Source organism: Carettochelys insculpta, chromosome 2 (genome assembly GCF_033958435.1).
Source record: "Carettochelys insculpta isolate YL-2023 chromosome 2, ASM3395843v1, whole genome shotgun sequence".
Lineage (NCBI taxonomy): Eukaryota > Metazoa > Chordata > Testudines > Carettochelyidae > Carettochelys > Carettochelys insculpta.
The window spans coordinates 267892388-267912448 of record NC_134138.1 but is presented as its reverse complement, the minus strand read 5'-3'; the positions used below and the strand labels follow the sequence as shown (position 1 = coordinate 267912448).

The 20061-nt window shown below is 41.5% G+C and overlaps 1 protein-coding gene across 13 annotated transcripts in view; it reads left to right on the top strand.

The window, feature by feature from the left end:
• The window catches only part of LOC142008137 (sodium channel protein type 5 subunit alpha-like), a 351358-nt gene that overhangs the window by 266146 nt on the left and 65151 nt on the right, over positions 1–20061 (top strand). For all 13 annotated transcript variants that reach the window (XM_074985128.1, XM_074985135.1, XM_074985134.1 and 10 more), the window contains 2 exons: positions 11923–12077; positions 15226–15399. In XM_074985128.1, the coding sequence (XP_074841229.1) occupies positions 11923–12077; positions 15226–15399 (329 nt within the window). The remainder of the gene's footprint in view (positions 1–11922; positions 12078–15225; positions 15400–20061) is intronic.

Here is a 20061-nt window from a genome sequence, read left to right as displayed (position 1 = left end):
ATTACCTTACACTTACCCACATTAAATTTCATTTGCCATTTTGCTGCCCAATCACTCAGTTTGCTGAGATCTTTTTGTAGTTCTTTACAATCCGTTTTGGTTTTGACTGTCCTGAACAACTTGGTGTCATCTGCAAACTTTGCCACCTCACTGCTTACCTCATTTTCTAGATCATTGATGAACAAGTTGAACAGGATCGGTCCCAGGACTGAGCCCTGGGGAACACCACTAGTTACCCCCCTCCATTGTGAAAATTTACCATTTATTCCCACCCTTTGTTTTCTGTCTTTTAACCAATTCCCGATCCATGAAAGGACCTTTCCTCCTATCCCATGACCACCTAATTTACATAAAAGCCTTTGGTGTGGGACCGTGTCAAAGGCTTTCTGGAAATCTAGGTATATTATGTCCACTGGGTGCCCCTTGTCCGCATGTTTATTAACCCCTTCAAAGAATTCTAATAGATTAGACAGACACGACTTCCCTCTGCAGAAACCATGCTGACTTTTGCCCAACAATTCGTGCTCTTCTATATGCCTTGCAATTTTACTCTTTACTAGTGTTTCTACTAATTTGCCTGGTACTGATGTTAAACTTATCGGTCTATAATTGCCAGGATCTCCTCTAGAGCCTTTTTTAAATATTGGCGTTATATTGGCCGTCTTCCAGTCATTTGGTACCAAAGTGGATTTAAAGGATAGGTTACAAACCACTGTTAATAACTCCGCAATTTCACATTTGAGTTCTTTCAGAACCCTTGGGTGAATGCCGTCTGGTCCTGGCGACTTGTTACTATTCAGCTTATCAATTAATTCCAAAACCTCCTCTAATGTCACTTCAATCTGAGTGAGTTCCTCAGATTTATTGCCTAAAAAGGCTGGCTCAGATTTAGGAACCTCTGTAACATCTTCAGCCGTGAAGACTGAAGCAAAGAAATCATTTAATCGCTCCGCAATGGCACTGTCTTCCTTGATCGCTCCTTTTATATCTTTATCATCCAAGGGCCCCACTGCTTTTTTAGCAGGCTTCCTGCTTCTAATGTATTTAAAAAACATTTTACTATTGTTTTTTGAATTTTTGGCTAGCTGTTCCTCAAACTCTTTTTTGGCTTTTCTTACTACATTATGACAGTTAATTTGGGAGTGTTTATGTGCCTTTCTATTTTCCTCACTAGGATTTGACTTCCACTTTTTAAAAGCTGCCCTTTTCTCTCTCACTGCCTTTTTAACATGGCTGTTTAGCCATAGTGGTTCTTTGTTAGGTCTCTTACTGTGTTTTTTTATTTGGGGTATACATTTAAGTTGGGCCTCTAGTATGGTGTCTCTAAACAGTTTCCATGCAGCTTCCAGGGATTTTAGTTTAATTACTCTACCTTTTAGTTTCTGTTTAACTAGCTTCCTCATTTTAGTGTAATTCCCCTTTTTGAAATTAAATGCCAGAGTGTTTGACTGCTGCGGTGTTCTTCCCAACACAGGAATATTAAAAGTTATTATATTGTGGTCACTATTTCCAAGCGGTCCAGTAACAGTTACCTCTTGGACCAGATCCTGCGTTCCAGTCAAGACTAGATCGAGAATCGACTCTCCCCTTGTGGGTTCCTGTACTAGCTGCTCCAAGAAGCAGTCATTTAAGGCATCAAGAAATTTAATCTCTGAATCCCGTCCTGAGGTGACATGTACCCAATCAATATGGGGATAATTGAAATCTCCTATTATTACTGTGTTTTTTATTTTGATAGCCTCTCTAATCTCCCTCATCATTTCAGCATCACTATCACTGTCCTGGTTAGGTGGTCGGTAATATATTCCTAATGCCATATTCATATTAGAGGAACGAATTGTTATCCATAATGATTCTATGGAACATTTTGATTCCTTTAGGATTTTTACTTCATTTGATTCTATATTATCCTTCACATATAGTACCACTCCGCCACCCGCACGACCTGTTCTGTCTTTCCGATATAATTTATATCCCGGTATGATAGTGTCCCACTGATTGTCCTCATTCCACCATGTTTCTGAGATGCCTATTATGTCAACTTCCTCCTTTGATATGAGGTACTCCAGTTCACCCATCTTATTAGACAGACTCCTAGCATTAGTGTAAAAGCATGTTAGAAAACTACCACTATTTATATGTCCGCCTTTCACAGACGCGTTGGATTTTTTTATGCACGATTGTTTCACATCTGATCTTGCCCATATATTATTTCCCACGTTCCCTATCTGACTAACTTCTAGGGAATCCCTGTCTATGGAGCCTCGTGTAAGAGAAGTCTCCGTCCGATCCAGGTGCTCCCCCGCACCAATCGGCTTTCCCCCACCTCTTAGTTTAAAAACTGCTCTATGACCTTTTTAATGTTTAATGCCAGCAGTCTGGATCCACCTTGATTCAGGTGGAGCCCATCATTCCTGTATAGGCTCCCCCTACCCCAAAAGTGTCCCCAGTTCCTTATAAATCTAAACCCCTCTTCCCTACACCATCGTCTCATCCACGCATTGAGACTCTGAAGTTCTGCCTGTCTATCTGGCCCTGCGCGTGGAACTGGAAGCATTTCAGAGAATGCCACCAAAGATGTTCTGGATTTCAGTCTCTTTCCTAGTAACCTAAATGTGGCCTCCAGAACATCTCTTCTGCCCTTCCCTATGTCATTGGTACCAACATGTACCACGACGACCGGCTCCTCCCCAGCACTGCCCATAAGTCTGTCTAGATGCCTCGAGAGATCCGCAACCTTCGCACCAGGCAGGCAAGTCACCATACGGTTCTCCCGGTCATCACAAACCCAACTATCTATATTTCTAATGATCGAATCCCCCACTACTAAAACCTGCTTCTTCCTAACAGCTGGCGCTCCCTCCCCCGGAGAAGTATCCTCGGCACGAGAGGATACATCACCCCCCTCTGGAAGGAGGGTCCCAACTATGGGATGGTTTCCCTCTGCTCCCCTTGACTGCTCTCCTTCCCTGAGCCTTTCATCCTCCGTAACAGCATCAGGACTGTCAGATTGGAGGTGGGACAGCCCTACTATGTCCCGGAAAGTCTCATCCACAAACACCTCTGCCTTCCTTAGCTCCTCCAGTTCAGCCACCCTGGCCTCCAAAGCACGCACTCGGTCTCTGAGGGCCAGGAGCTCCCTACATCGAGCGCACACATACGCCACCCGCCCACAGGGTAGGTAGTCATACATACTGCACCCGACACAATAAACAGGATAGCCTCCACTCTGCTGCTGGGCTTCTGCCTCCATTTCCTACTCTAGCATTTTGTTTTGCTCAAATTATTGACTTCCATGAAAATATGACATGCAAAACCTGAGCTGGGTGTGATGGTGGGAAGAATTACCCTGTGCCAGCCCCTGTCTGGCACAGCCTATGGCTTCTGATGTGAGAAACTAGCAGGTACGTATGTAGATCAATGACTCTTCCCAATCCAGTCCTAATGCATAGAAGATGAGGGGACACTGGTTCTCTGCGGACAACTGTCCTCTCTGCTGCTGCAGTGGTTTGGCTAGCCAGCAAAGTGCAGTAAGAGAGTGTCACCTCCTCTCCTGTATGGGTGCACAGGATTGGCCATAATCTGGCCCACAGCAACCCAACATGGATAAAGCATGTGACTGCAGAGTTCTAAGTGTATGACTGAAGAAGTTTATATACGGGGGAATTCTATGGCCTGTGTTGTATTCGAGGTCAGATTAGGTCAGGGCTCTTTTTCTGGCGGAATGCACCAGAAAAGAGTTCCAGAACCCTTTTTCCATTAGAACACCAGAAAACTTTTCACTGCTGGTTCTGCAGCAGCAAGGGGACTGGGCAGGAGCCACCACAGACCCACAGCAGCATAAAGACTGGGGCAGGAGTCCCCACTGGTCCCACAGCAGTGTACAGACCACTAGTCCCACAGCAGCACAGGGACCAGGGCATTAAAATTGAACATCCCAACCCCTATGAGGAATCATCAGACTTGAGTTCCAGCACCTTTTTTGTATTTAAAAAAGCACTGGATTAAGGTATCACAATGATCCCTTCTGGCCTTGGAATCAATGAATCACTTCAATGTTGGTACAGCCGTACATATTCTACAGCAGCCCAAATGTATTGCTCCAATAACTTTTATGTTGAAAAGTGAGTGTAATTAGGATCTGATGCTAAAAGATACTTACAGAATGGCTTTAATTTAAATATATCAGTAACCAAATACATTCTACCAAATGTTGCTTAAGTGCAGATTATCCTGTGTTCAGATACATAAGAAAATAATCTGTTTTCTTTGATTACAATAGATAACCAGCATCCCCATCTAACTGATGCAGTGTTGACTGGTGTATCTTAATATATCTCTGGGTACTAAACAACTGTATTTTTAACAAAGGGTTTACAAAAAGCCTCAGTTCCCTTACAAATCAATTATTTAGTGTGACACTATGCTTGTGTTTTAGCAAAGAAGAGAATAAGTTAATATCATACAGCTCACTGGCCTGTAATGGAGAGTGCACAGAGGTAATAAGAATAGCTCTTAGCTAGAGACCTGCATGCTGGAAAACTTGAATGCAACACAGAGAATATTGACACAAACTGCACTGGAAATTTGCTATTATTTTTTCTGTAATTCATTTGCCATTATTGCAGGCATCTGAGTAAAATCTTTCTCTCAAGTAATCTAGTATTGCCTTCTACTTCTACCTGCAGTGAAATCTGCTGTACAGGACACCTCACATTCAGCTCACAAAAGAGCTAGTTTCAGGTTGCAACTTCAGCATCATGAAATGTATGGTTTCACTGTAGGAGACCACAGTGTACAACTCAGTAGCTGTGAAAAGCAGGCAAAAAGTAAATGACACTGTGTTAGACTGATACATTTGAAAAAGTTCCTACATGAAAATTCCCTCTCTTGGTCAGAAATTGTATCTACTGTTCTGATATGAATTGAAAACACATTGTTCTTGGGCCAATTCACTACTGTACATACCAGTGCAACTTTATAGATTTAACAGGCACTGTCTTACACTAGCAATGGATTTGGTCCTCTCTGTAAGTCTGATTTTGTCACTTCGTGTTTATGTTGCATAGAACCTTAGTCCTTAACAGAACTTTGGCGAATCAATGGATTTATTCATGAGTTAGGTTGACAAAATCTTTGTATCTTTATTTTTGAAAACTCATGGTCATTGTGGGAGATCCCAGGCAACTGGAAAAAAGGCAAATGTAGTGCCCATCTTTTAAATAGGGAAGAAGGAGAATCTGAGGAACTACAGGCTAGGCAGGCTCACCTCAGTCCCTGGGAAACCCATGGAACAGCTCTTCAAATAATCCATTTTGAAACTCTTAGAGGTGAGGAAGGTTATCAGGAACAGTCAACATGGTTTCACAAAAGGCAATTCATGCCCGACTAATCTATTTCCCTTTGATGTTGAGATAACTGGCTCTGTGCTTATAAGGAAAATGGTGAATGTGATATACCTTGGCTTTAACAAAATTTTTGGTACAGTGTCCCATCGTGTTCTTGCAAATGTGACTTGAATGAATGGACTATAATGTGGCTACAAAGCTGACTAGATAGTCAGGCTCAATGGGCAGTGATCAATGGCTCAATGTCTAGTTGGCAGCTGGTATCAAGCGAAGTGCCCCAGGAGTTGATCCTGGGACCAGTTGGGTTCAGCATCTTCATTTTTTTATCTGGATGACAGGATAGATTACTCCCACAGCAAATTTGTAGATGACACCGAGCCCAGGGGAGAGATGGATAGTCTGAAGGGTAGGGGTAGGGTCCAGAGTGACCTGGACATATTGGAGGATTGGACCAAAATAAATCTGATGAGGTTCAACAATAATGAATGCTGTGTCCTACACTTGGGGTGGAAGAATCCCAAGCACTACTATAGGCTGGGGACTGATTGCGTAAACATCAGTTATGCAGAAAAGAACCTGGGGATTATAATAGATGAGAAGTTGAATGTGAGTCAGCAATGTCCCCTTGTTGCCAAGAAAACTCATGGCCTGTTGGGCTGCATGAATAGAAGTATTGTCAGCAGATGGAGTGAAGTGATTATTCCCCCTCTATTTGGCACTAGTGAGGCAACATCTGGAATACTGTGTCCAGTTTGCCCCCCCTCCCCCCAAAAAAAGATGAGGATGAAGTGGAGAGAGTCCAGCAGAGGGCAACGAAAATTATTAAAGAGCTGGGGCATATGACTTACATGGACAGGCTGAGGGAACTGGGCTTATTTAGTCTGCAGAAGAGAAGACTGAGGGGAGATGTGATAGGAGCCTTCAACTACTCAAAGGGAAGTTTCAAAGAAGATGGAGCCAGGCTATTCTCAGTGATGAGAGATGAAAGAACAAGAAGCAATGGTTGCAAGTTACAGTGGGGGAGATCTAGGTTGGATATTAGGAAAAACTATTTCTCCATGAGAGTGGGGAAACACTGTAACGAATTACCTAGAAAGGTGGTGGAATCATCATCATTAGATTTGGTTGCAGTTGGGCCTGCTTTGAGCAGGAGATTGGTCTAGAAAACCTCCTGTGGTCTCTTCCTAGTCTATGATGTTATACTGTTAATTCTCTAGCAGAGTCAGTTGGCCTAATCCAGCCTGCTTTGCTTTACTTCTCAGGAATGGTAAACTGTAGCTGCCTACAGTTAAGAACCCACACTTTTTTAACACATTTTAAGCAAGCACATTTGTTCTTGAGGTAAATGTTTTAGAGGGAAAACGATGAAAGAACCCACATGTGTGCTAAATACTCTTACCAGAAATCGTCCATTGACTCCAAAAAGGGCTCTATCTATGGAGCAGTTCTTCAAATCCCACCCGGGGTTTTTTCTGTGCTGAAGAGTTCGTCATCGTTTTTGCTCAGAAAATGAACACTCATGAATCTGAGCTACTTCTTTATACAGTTAAAGGTCTTTGATCTGTCCTCCTGAAATGGGTGATCTGCAGGTCTTCCAAAGGTTAAAAGGCTGAGTTCTTGCTTAATTGGAGTAGGTGCATTTGCATGTCTCTTCTAGAGATTTCCTGGGAAAGCTACTTCAGTCAGAGTTCAGCTTGGTCAGCCCATTGTGTAAAAGAGTTCATAACATTTCCCAAGGTTTGCATTAGTCATGTCACCTAAACCAGTTGCATACATTCAAGAATAATACATACACATTTTCATTGTAATATAGGCTATGTCTACACGTGCCCCAAACTTCGAAATGGCCATGCAAATGGCCATTTCGAAGTTTACTAATGAAGCACTGAAATGCATATTCAGCGCTTCATTAGCATGCGGGCGGCAGCGGCGCTTCGAAATTGACGAGCCTTGCCGCCGCGCGGCGCGTCCAGACGGGGCTCCTTTTCGAAAGGACGCCACCTTCTTCGAAGTCCCCTAATTCCCATGAGCTCATGGGAATAAGGGGACTTCGAAGTAGGCGGGGTCCTTTCGAAAAGGAGCCCCGTCTGGACGCGCCGCGCGGCGGCAAGGAGCGTCAATTTCGAAGCGCGGCTGCCGCCCGCATGCTAATGAAGCGCTGAATATGCATTTCAGTGCTTCATTAGTAAACTTCGAAATGGCCATTTGCATGGCCATTTCGAAGTTTGGGGCACGTGTAGACACAGCCATTGTCTTACAACAGTTGGGTACCATCCTTTGATCTCAGGGGATTGATTCTATGGTTTCTCAGTCCATAAACAGCTTTGATTGCGTTGAAGAAACCTCTTGTATCATTGTTGTCTGCGAGATGCTTCAGTTCTTTTGCCTTCTCAGTCCACTACTGGTTTTTCAGAGTCCTTTTTTACATTGCACTTCTGCCTTGGCCTTGGCATGCACTTTTCTCTTTGTTATGCAACTGATGTTGCTTTGCCAGGCCCTAAAGACTTTCCTTTTTGCCTCAATCAGTCATTCAATTTCCACACTGTTCTCATCAAACCAGTCCTGATGCTTCCTGATAGCCAATGGTTTCTCCACAAACTCCAATTATGGCATTTTTCAATTAACACCAGTGTTCTTCCACATCTTCAGGGTGTACCATCGGCAGCTTCCTTTGGAGTGCTATCTGGAAGTCTCTTTCTCTGATGGGGTCCTTCAAGCCTTGTACATCTATCTTTCATCGGATGTGTTTCCTCTGACTTCTCCATTTGCTGACAATCCTAGTCACCATTGTAGACCAAATAAGATAAGCAGTCATCAGCACTAGTCATTGTACACGTGAGAAGAACATCACACTGGTCCCAAGTGTGGACAATGACAAAGTCTATGAAGTGCCAGTGCTTCAATCAAGGATACTGCCATGGGGTCTTAAATTTGTTCTTCTGGCGGAACAGGGTGTTCATGATGATTAGTTCGAGTTCTGCACATTTTGTAAAGAGGAGCACTCCAGTGGAGTTGCTGTTGCTGACTCCTTCTTTCCCAGGGGTAGTCTGCCAGAGAGTCGTATCTCTTCCGTCCCTGGCATTGAAATCCCCTAAGAGAATAATCTTGTCTTCTTTGGATATGTCTTTCAGGACTGTGTCCATTTGGGTGTAGAACTCCTCCTTCACATCATCTTCAGCATTTAGAGTTGGTGCGTAAGCACTGATGACAGTTGCCTGTTGGTTTTTTGGCAAGCTTCAAGAGGAGAGTCATGAGACGCTCATTGATGCTGACAGGAACTTCAGATAGGATCTTCGTCAGTTTGTTCTTGATGGCAAATCCTACTCCCTCAATTCGTTTTTTCTTCCTTTAGGGTTCCTTTCCAGAAAAATATGTACCCTCTGTCTTCCAAATAAGAGGGTGACATGAAGATGTCCTACTCATTATCAACTGACCACCAAGAAAAGAATATAGCGTGCTCATAACATAGTAAAATATTTGTAACATAAGAGCAGAAGTGCTGCCATACTGTGTCAGACCACAGTCTATGATGGCCATTGTTCTGTCTCTGTGAGAAGTGCACAGAACAGGGCAATTTTAGAGTGATCCACCTTTGATTTATACCCCGGCTTTGGATAGTCAGAAGTTGAGACACTCTTATGGTAAGGTTGAATCACTGACAGTCTTGGCAAATAGACTTTGATGGATCTGTCTCAAATTGCCCAGCTCTTTATTTAACTCATTTATACTTTTGGTCATCTCTGCATCCTGTGGTGATGAGTTCTATAGGTTAATTCTCTGCTGTGTGAAGAAGTATTTCCTCTTGTTTGAATTTAATCTGGTCTCTTTAAATTTCATTAGGTGACCCTGGTTTTGGTACTGTGAGAAAAGTTAAATACACTTCTCTTTTCACTTTTTTGCAAACTATGCATGATTTTATAGACCTCTCATATTCCTGATCAGTTGTCTCTATCTTAAGATGAACAGGCGTAATCTCTTTATTTCTCCCAATGTGGAAGCTTTCCATACCTAGACCATCTTTGTTGTCCTTCTCTGAACCATTTCAAGTTCCACTACGTCCTTTTAGAGGTAGGTTGACCAGAACTGGACATGGTGTTTCAGTTATGGCAGCATCATGGTGTTATATAGTGGATTATGATATTTTCTGTCCAATTTTCTCTCCCTTTTCTCATGGTTCGTAGCATGCTGTTAGCCTTTTTGATTGCTGCTATGAATTGTTCAGATGCTTGCAGAAAACTATCTATGCTGATTCCAAGATCTGTTTTTGGTGTGGTAACTGCTGATTTACGCCTCTTAATTTTGCCTGGGTAGCTGGACTTATGTTTCCCATTCTGCATTACTTTGCACGTACCAAAACCAAATTTCATCTGCCATTTTGTTGCCTAGCCATCCAGTTTTTGTGAGATCCCTCTGTAACTGCTTGGAGTCTGCCCTGGACTTAGCTATCTTGAATAATGTATCATCTGCAAATTTTGTGATTTTACCGTTCATCTCTTTTTCCAAATCATTGAGGAATATGTTGAACAGCACTATTCCCAATACAGCTCTTTAACAGACACTTCTCTGCATGAGGAAAGCAGACCATTTATCCCTACCTTTTGTTTCCTGTCTTTCAACTAGCTACTGATTCATGAGAGAAACTTCTGTCTTCTTCCATGCCTACTTAGGTCATGTCTACACTTGAAACACTGCCATCAGCTCTCCCATCATCTTAGTAGGTGTGTCGAGGCAGTAGATGTATCGATGGGAAAAACTCTCCTACCTAAGAATGGCTATACTGGGTCAGACCAAAAATCCATCTAGCCCAATATCCTGTTTTCTGACAGGTGCACCGGAGGGAATGAACAGAACGGATAATCACCAAGTGATCCATTCCCTGTTGCCCATTCCCAGCTTCTGACAAACAGATGCTAGGGACACTTTTTCTCCCCATTCTGGCTAATAGCCAGTGATGGATCTATCCTCCATATATATATCTACTTCATTTTTAAACCCAGTTAAAGTTCTGGTCTTCACAGTGTCCTCTGGCAAGGGAATCCACAGGTTAACTGTACACTGTGTGGCCAAATACTTCCTTTTGTTGGTTTTAACCCTGGTATCTATTACAGTAAACCCTAGGTTTAATGGACCCTGATATAATGGACTTTGGAAATAAAGGACGCTGTCCACCACCCTCTCCTTACCCATTCCCCCCCAAATAAATGCCAGAGACTCACCAGAGCCGCCGCCGCAGCTGGAGGAGCTGCTGAAGTGCCTGGGGCTGCCAGGGCTGGAGGAGCCACCACAAGGGCTGGGGCCACAGGGGCCAGAGGAGCCAGGTTGGGGCTGTGGTGGAGCACAGGAGCTCTCCTCTCCCAGCCCCATGTGAGTGGAGCATGATGGCACCCAGCCACCACTGCCTGCAGTGCTGATAAGCAGCAGCCATTTTGTCGGAGACTGCTGCCCACTGGCAGGCTGGGGGTGGCCTCACTGTACCCTTGCATAGGCAGCTTGGAGCCGGGAGAGCTGGAGGAACTGCAGCGCTGAGAGCTGCGGGAAGTGGAAAGAGCCAGGCCAGCATTCAGCTTCTCCCCTGGTAACTGGGAGAGGGAGATGGGGGTGTGAGGGGAAGAATGGGACAAGAGGGGAGGAGGGAAAAGGCAGGGCAGAGGACAGGAGTGAGTGGTGGACTGGGAAGGTCAGTGCATCATCATACAGTATAACCATTCGGATATAACGGACTTTTGACATTAACGGACCCACCCTTCCCCCATTAGTCTGGTAAATTGAGGGTTTACTGTAATTTCATTTGGTAAGGAATGACCAAATAACTAGTTCTTGTGTTTTGTGAACAAGTAAATAACTATTTCTTACTTACTTTCTCAACATCTATTATGACTTTATAGACCTTTATCACATCCCCCTTAGGCTCTTCTTTTCTAAGCTGAAGAGTCCCAGTCTTTTTAATCTCTCCTCATATGACTACAATTCCAAACCCCTAATCATTTTTGTTGCCCTTTTCTGAACCTTTTCCAGTGCCGAGATATCTTTTTTTGAGATGAGGAAACCATATATGAACGCAGTATTCAATATATGGGAGTACTATGAATTTATATAGGGGCCATAAGTTATTTTCTGTCTTATTCTCTATCCCTTTCATAATGGATCCTAACATTCTATGTACTTTTTTGACTGCTGCTACACATTGAGTGGATATTTCCTGCCGACATGGGCGGGGTAGTTAGATATAACAACATTGCTCAGGAATGTGGATATTTCATAGGTCTGTATGGTAGACAAGACTTCAGTTTCAATAAGAACCTTTGCTGAGGGACTTTATCAAGACTTCCTAAAAATCTGGCTATACTGTATAAACTAGATCGCCTATGTCCACATGGTTGGTGACTCCCCCATAGAATTACCTTAGATTGGTGAGGCATGACTTCCTTTTAGAAGAGCTGTGTTGACTCTTCCCTAACTAATTATATTTTTGGTGTGTGCAATGATTCTCTTCTTTACAATATTCCCATGTCTGAGAAATACACTTGTTGGCCTTGAGCATTAAATATTCTTCACTGTTTTTTTCCCGTTTCAGTCTGTGTCCAATTCTTCCCTTGCTGTTCAGTGGACACCATGACATTTGCAGGCAAAATTTGGTGGAGGCTGAGGAAAACCTGCTACAAAATAGTTGAACACAACTGGTTTGAAACTTTCATCATATTCATGATCCTGCTGAGCAGTGGCACACTGGTAAATTTAGCATAATCTCTCATTAGGTTTAAGTGCATGTGTACGTAAGGGAAGGAGATGATGGGATAGTTACATTCCACTTCTGGAAAACTCACCCCTTGCTGCTTGTTTCCCTAAATATAGTTAGTTTGGCAATAAAACTTGGCTTATCCCTTGGTAAACTCACTATCCAGTCTCACCATTTTACAAAGATAGTCACTAAAAATTTAATACTGGATGTTTCCACTTTTACTGCCCTCCAGAAGTACTTTCCTCCAGGATTAGTCCAATGGCAGCCAGACACCACGTGAGTTTGGGGAACTGCAAAATGGAACAGTAGTTTTAAAGATAGTTTTCCTCAAGTTTTGTTTCCTTGTGGAACAGACTATTGAATTCTGAAGAAGTGTTAGGATTTTGCCCTTTCTTAGCTTTCACTAGATAAGAGAGACACAAATCTCTTTCTGAAGGTGTGACCCAGATGTTCTTTTGGGCATGGGGTTCAGAAGCAGGACCATCCTCCTTCTCTTTGCTGAAACTGGAAGGGACAGCTCTAAAAGAAATTTTTTTTTGTTGTAACTTGAGAACCCAATATGAAAAGGATTGAGAACCACACAAACTCAGTCAATCCTGACTGAATGATTATTGCCTTGAATTCTAGTCTGGGATCCTCTGCAACAGCGGTTTCACCCCATACTCAAATTATCTTTTCTGCAGAATAGAATGACAATCTTAATTGCTGCCTTTAGCTCTTCAGAACGCCAGCCTTCAACATTTGGCTTATGTGTACATTCATCCCTCATTTAACAAGTACTTTACTTATGAGTACTTGCTAAAATGGGGGACATGCATACCTATCTTTGCTCACAAAATGAGTGAACTTCCCCTGCTTATATGAACCAGCTGCAGGGTCCCTGGCTGGGGACTAGGGAGATCTGCAGCCCTGTGGCTGGAGTGGAGCCAGCCACAAGGTCCCTGGCTGAGGGACGGGGAGATCTGCAGCCCCAGCGTGGCCCACTCCCAACACTCCCCCAGTCCACAGCTCCATGCACACCCCACAGCCCAGCCCACTCCCAACACCCACCCCAGCCTGGTCCCTGAACCTCCCAACCCACTGCACCCCCACAGGTACCGCTGCTGCGACTCGGAGGAATGACCCACTACCTCCTCCACCAGATCCGCCACCAGGTTTTAACTCCTCCCTCCTGCACATGGCCCCAAACTGCCCCCAGCCTTTAACCCTCTCCAACCCCTTCCTCCCCGGCAAGGTTCACTTACCTTTCAAAACCAGCACCACAAGCTGCCATTCCTTTGCCAAGTTAGGAGCCCTAGGAACCAATCAGACACTTTAACACGTATTTAATGGTGATTTAGTGTCCCTCATGAATTTTTGCCTACGATCAGAAAGTTGGGAACCAATTGTGCTTGTGTAGCAAGGGATGACTGTATTGGGCTGATTGTCCAGTTTGCTATCTGAAACAATTATTCAGGTTCTGTTTATGTGGACGGGGTTTGGAATTGATCACTGTTTTGTTCACTCACCCATCTCCCCCATTTTAATTTCCCTTTTGTATTCTCTACAGTCCATATTAAAGTAAATCAGCATGTTTGTGCTTATCTGCTTAGGCCCTGATCCTTCAAGCACTCATGCACATGGGTGACTTTACATATGTGAGGAACCCTACTGAAGTCAATTGGACCATCACAGGTGTAAAGTTAAGCAGATACTGATATCTTTGAAGGACTGGGGCTTTATTTTTTTTTTTAGAAAAAACATGCGCAAACCCTTCTATCAGGCTGAGGAACACACAACCACTTCAGACACAGGAAGGTCTTGTAAATTTAAAATATAAAATATATAACCTACTGCTTAATGTCTTGAGGTACTGTGGCACCTTATAGACTAACAGATATTTTGGAGCAGAAGCTTTTGGGGGGAAAGACCCACTTCATCAGATACATCTGATGAAGCGGGTCTTTGCCCACGAAAGCTTACACTCCAAAATATCTGTTAGTCTATCAGGTGCCACAGGACTTCTTATTGTTTTTGAAGACACAGACTAACTCGGCTACCCCTCTGATATGTAATGTCTAGTTAATTTTAAAATATTTTCTCATGGGGAAAAAGTTAAAATATGAGCATAACCTATGTACCAATTTTATTTTTGACATGACTATTATTTAATGCTCTGTGAAGCATAGATTTTTTCCCTGAATCTCAAAACATTTGGCAAATGTTAAGTAAACCTGTCAACATGACTGGGAAAGAAGTATTATTATCCCCAACAGGCAGATGTACAAACTGAAAATAAGGGTTAACTTGGATCTTTGCCCATGAAAGTTTGTGCTCCAAAATATCTGTTAGTCTATAAGGTGCCACAGGACTTCCTGTTATTCTATTACTCTAGATCACACAGAAATTCAGTGGTAGGGCAAGGAATAAAACTGGAGGTCACAGTAGTTACCTGTTCCCTCCTCTGTGCTCTTTTCCTCAAAAAATTTTGTCTCTTAAAAATGAAAGGTTCATATGATAATGCCTTGAGAACACTGGTATAAAAACATCCAGGACTTCAATTTACAGTTTGAACTGTGCTGGACAAATCTGGGATATGGGTTGTGGCACATTTTGTGAAAAATTAACCCTGCAAGGAGTTAATACTCAAAAAGCTGGCATGGAGTTTATTTTAGAAGCTCGTTAAAGAAGAAGGAAACTGAGTTCCTCAGGCCATGAGGGGCTTTTTGGGAGATGGTCATTCAGTTACAGGGATCTTCCAAAGTGTATAGAGGATTTGAAAGCACAACTGCAGGTAGCACATCAGTGCTTTTGAAAATCTTCCCCCATTATCAATTTATTGTATAAAAATAAAGGGAAATGAACACAACCTCCATGCCTACGGTTTCCCTCTATTCAAGAGTCAGGTTATGCAGAAAAGACCTCTCCATTATGTATGTCATAGTATTTCTGCCTATCCGCCAAGATACAAGTTTAAGTGCATCTTCATAATGAACTCTTGCATACAGGAAAATAGTTATTCATTACATTAAAAAATACAAAATATACATTTACTGGAGCTTCTGGTATAAGTGACTTCACATTAAACAATACTGTAATATTAACATTTTCCACTGCCGTACTGCAGGGTAGCCATAAAATGATGGTTTATACTTCCAGGCATTTGAAGATATTTACCTTGAAGATAGAAAAAACATTAAAATCATGTTGGAATATGCTGACAAAATTTTCACTTACATCTTTGTCCTGGAGATGCTTCTGAAATGGGTGGCTTACGGCTTCAAGAAATATTTCACCAATGCCTGGTGTTGGCTTGACTTCCTAATTGTAGACGTAAGTATCACTTTTGAAATATTCTGTTCCTTGTGTTAGGTTTTGTAATATACAGGAAGGTAGATGAAGTTAGATGACATTCATTCATGTTGATAACTTAAACTATGTACAACTGTTATGACTAAGGAGAGTTCCTTTCAGTGCAAAACAAACTGCAAAAGTACCTATGTGAATTAATTTGCCATGGAGAAACCTCAGTGTAGCATAATAGCAAACACAGAACTACATTTCCCTTTCTGCTTTAGTCGCATAAATGAAGTGACCTTCATCTGTAAATGTTCCTCTCTGTCCTATTAAGTTTGCCAGTACTTACAAAGTGATAGATATAGTTCTGGGAGTAAGAAGCAACCTTACATGAACATTGTTGTAAAATGCCAGCCTTGGTATGTCACTGAGCATCCTCTGGCAACCAGTGTGCCAAAATGGAAAGCAGCTTGATATTGTTGCACAGAGGTGTTACTGTGCTAATTTAAGTCACACTTCATTTTCATCCATGAGAAGTCACTCAGTCTCTGAGCATTTCACATCTCATTCCACACCCAAGGCTTGCACAAGGTCTGGTTACCGTGGACTGTGCTGCACACGGCCTCAACGCACAAGTCTGTTCAGTAGATTATAGAGAAGCTACCCCTGGCATAGCTTCCTAAGAAGGTTGCCAGACATTCGTAAAAGTATGTTAGTACCATCTCTGAAGTATTTGCAAGTGAAGTCCAGGAGAAGAAGGCATGAAAAATTTTCTTCAGCTGAAAGTGGCTTTTCCAGTACAAAGTCTTATCTTATACAGTCACTTTGAAATTTGCTGTTCTTAGTTTTCCTAACAGGAAAATCCTTAAAAGTAGACAGCAAGACCAAATAAAGGTAAGCCTGCACCTGAGGAATAATAGATCTTGATTTTTACCCTTTATTCTCCCTCAGTTCATAGGCACTGATATAGAAAAACACAGGTACAAATATGTAGATTCCAAAGTGCCACTGTGCTTAGAAGTAAGCTTTCAGCCCATATCCACAGCTTATGAACATGGCTGGTGAATTCTGTAAAGACTAGATATACTGGGCCAAGGTAGTTTGCTTTGTTAGTTAGTTAGTTAGTTAGTTTGTTTTGAACAGAGGAGCAGGAATTTTTCATTTGATTTTATCAAAAATTGTTTAATTGTGGCAATTATCCCCTTGGCACATTGACTAGTTTGACATGTTTGTGTCGAATGCTAGTGAAGCTCTACACTCATCATTTATTTGCCTTTAACAAATGATGGTTTTTCATTGTATACCACAACCTTGTGTCTAGGGATAACTGTTCTTTCTTTGACCCAATGCAGAAAAATACTTCATTGGGACTACTCACATGTTTAATTTATGAAGGTGCTTAAGTGCATTGCTCACTCAGGGCTTCCCCAGAGGTTTAAAAGTCTTTTTTAATTAATGTTTATACGGTTCATTAAATTATACCCCTTTATCTTCCTGCTATATATTCCGAGAAACCTCTTAAAGAGAATGCATTTGTTTTTCACAGAATAGTTTCAATGACAAAATAAAGCATGGCTTAATGATGTCACCATAAAACTGCAAGCCACCAGTTCCAGAGTTATAATCCTAAAAATGGCTCCCATCTGTGGGTTTGGTCAAGTCACATAACATTTCTGCCTTGGTTTCTCCATCTGCCAAATGGAGATAGCAGAAAATACCTATTGTACCTCATGGGCATTCAGAGGATTAATTACAGAAGTTAATGTTTGCAAAATGCTTTGGCAAATAGGAAGCACCACATGAGTGCTGAGTATTATCACTACTGTAAACAGCGGGGTTGAGTGAGAAGAACTGCAATTTGCACATTGAGTGCATCAGAACAATTTGAAGCTTTAATGCAGCTTCATTATAAACGACTTTAAGTGAGTTCCACACATGTAATGAATGTGTACCTATTAGAGTATTATGTGTGTGGCATTTAATTAATACCAAAGGGAGTAAAACTGATAGCCCAAGCTAAAATTCTGCCTCTCTGTGTAAAAGTCTTATTAAATAAGAGTTACTTTTGAATCCAAAGTCAGCACCTGACCCAGAAAGTTTATGTACAGATCTCCCTTTGAATAATGGTGTTTGTACATGTAGCACTGTCCCAGTGAATATTTACTCTCAAGGCTTTCTGCATATTTTAGTTTCTTAAAATACATTTATACTTTTGCAAACCCATTTAGTTAACCAAAAATGTCCTCTTACTTGAGCAACTGAAGTTACTTAATTGACTCAGTCACTTGTCTGTAGAGTTTGAAGTTGACAGCTTTTCCTCTTGTCTTTTTCTGATCCCCAAAGTCATTTTCCAATGTTCATGAAAATCCTGCCCTACTTTTTGGAAAGTTTTAACAGATCCTCCTATCCAACTGGTGTTGTTTACCCACTCTTTCTGACTCAACCAGCACACTGGCATGCTCTGATTTTCCTGTGCAATTTTTCCTTAATTTTAATTTCTTTTGTCCTTTGAGAATCAAATCCACTGCCACTGAACTGAGTCCAGGAGTGAAAGGGTGAAATTATTTGTCTGACTTTCTCAATTGGATTTGTTACACAGAATGAATCACTTAACAGTTCTTGATTTGCCAATTGTTCATGAACAGTTTTTTGCCAATATTCAAAATTCATGTGGTGTTGGTTGATTTTTTTTTCAAGTGGAGATGTCAGTCACATGGTATTATTTGTGTTTTCTGGTTCTACTAATGTAACACTTACAATCCATTTTCCTGGGCCAGTTCAGAATTTCTTCTCGGCAAATATTCACTGATGTGCAATTAAAATTCAATTTCTACAAACATTCCTGCTAGGAAATTAGCTCTGTAGAATATAAATAAGTGAATGCAAAGAGGATGTAAAGCATATCCTCTTCATTATATAAGCAAATATTTGAGACACATTTCTGATGTACTTAATCAGATATGGGACAGGCTTCTGATATGGATTTGTGCCTGTAGAACAACAATAACTTTCTCTTAATTGTGGATTAGTAAAGTAGATTCTGGATGTCAAAGCTGGACGCCAAAAATACCACTGTAATCCACATTGCCATATATAGCATCACTGAAGAAAGATCTCTGATAATGGGTGTCAAAATATCTCAAAGGAATAGGCCAATTTAATAAAAAATGCAGGGGTTAAACACATAGCAATACAGTAAGACCACGTTAACAGCATAGCAACAGATTAGTTGAGGAAAATGGCCAAAAAGTAAAATAGCCACACATTAAAACCTATGACCAGTGGGAAGGAGCTCTGAAGGAGCCTATCCAAATACTGGATACCACCAACTAGTTTGCAAAAATATTACTAAAGACAAATTAAATGCAGTCAATTTACACTGAGAATGGATTTTGGTGTGCACATGAAGCAAGGTAGTTGTTCTCAACTACCAATATACGAGAGATTGTAAAAGATATGAAGCTTGAAAAAGTGTGAATATCATTCTCATTTACTCCAAACATACAAAAACAGAGTTTATAGGCAGTTTTCCATATTAGGATGTCCATATGTATAATCACACAAAGAATAGCCATTTTATAAATAGTTATACAAACAAAAATGTAAAATCATAGGAATGTGGGGCTGGAAGGGATGTCAAGAGGTCATCTAGTCTAGCCCGCCTGCAATGAACAGGACCAAGTATAACTAGACCTTCTTTGACAGGTGGTTGTCTAACCTGTTCTTAAAAACTTCCAGTGTTGGGGATTCTACAACGTCCCTTTGTTCTTAACTATCTTCATAACTAGAAAGTGTATCCTAATATCTTACCTAAATCTCCAGTGCTACAGATTAAGCCTATTACTTCTCGTTGTACATTTAGTGGATGTCGAGAATATTTATCATTGTTGTCTTTCTAACCACCCTTTAAACATTTGAAGACTGTTAACAGGTTCCTTCTCAGTCATCTTTTTTCAAGGCTAAACATTCCCAGTCTTTATAACCTTTCTTCTTAGGTCAGGTTTTCTAAACCTTGTATCATTTTTGTTGCTGTCTTCTGGACACATTCCAGTTTGTCCACATCTTTAATGAAGGGTGGCAGGGTAGCACCTGAAAGTGAACACAGTACTCTAGCAGGGACCTCCCAGCTGCAGAGTAGAGCAGTTACCTCCAACATGTTACATATGACACTTCTACTAAAACACCCCAAAACGGTATTAGCCTTTTTTTTTCGCAATTGCATCACATTACTGGCTCATATTCAGCTTGTGATCCACTATAACTCCCAGATCCTTTCTAGCTGTACTACCTCATAGTCAATTCTTCCCCATTTTGTAAATGTTCATTTGATATTTTTTCTTCCCAAGTGTAACTTTGCCTTCATTGAATTTCATATGATTTCAAACCAGTTCTCCAATTTGCCAAGGTCCTTTTGAATTCAGATGTTCTCCTTGAAAGTGCTAACAACTCCTCCAGTGACATCATCCAATAATATTGTAAACATTTGGTCCACTCCACTCTGCAAGTTATTAATACTGGACATGTCATATGAGACTGTTTAAAAGCCTTAATAAAATCCAGATATGGGACGTGTCCAGTTTCCCCTACATCCAGTAGGCCAGTGATTCCATCAAAAGAAAAAGATTAGGTTGGTTTGGCATGAGTTGTTTTTGACAAATACAAGTTGGCTATAACTTAACTTTTTTATCCTATAGGAAT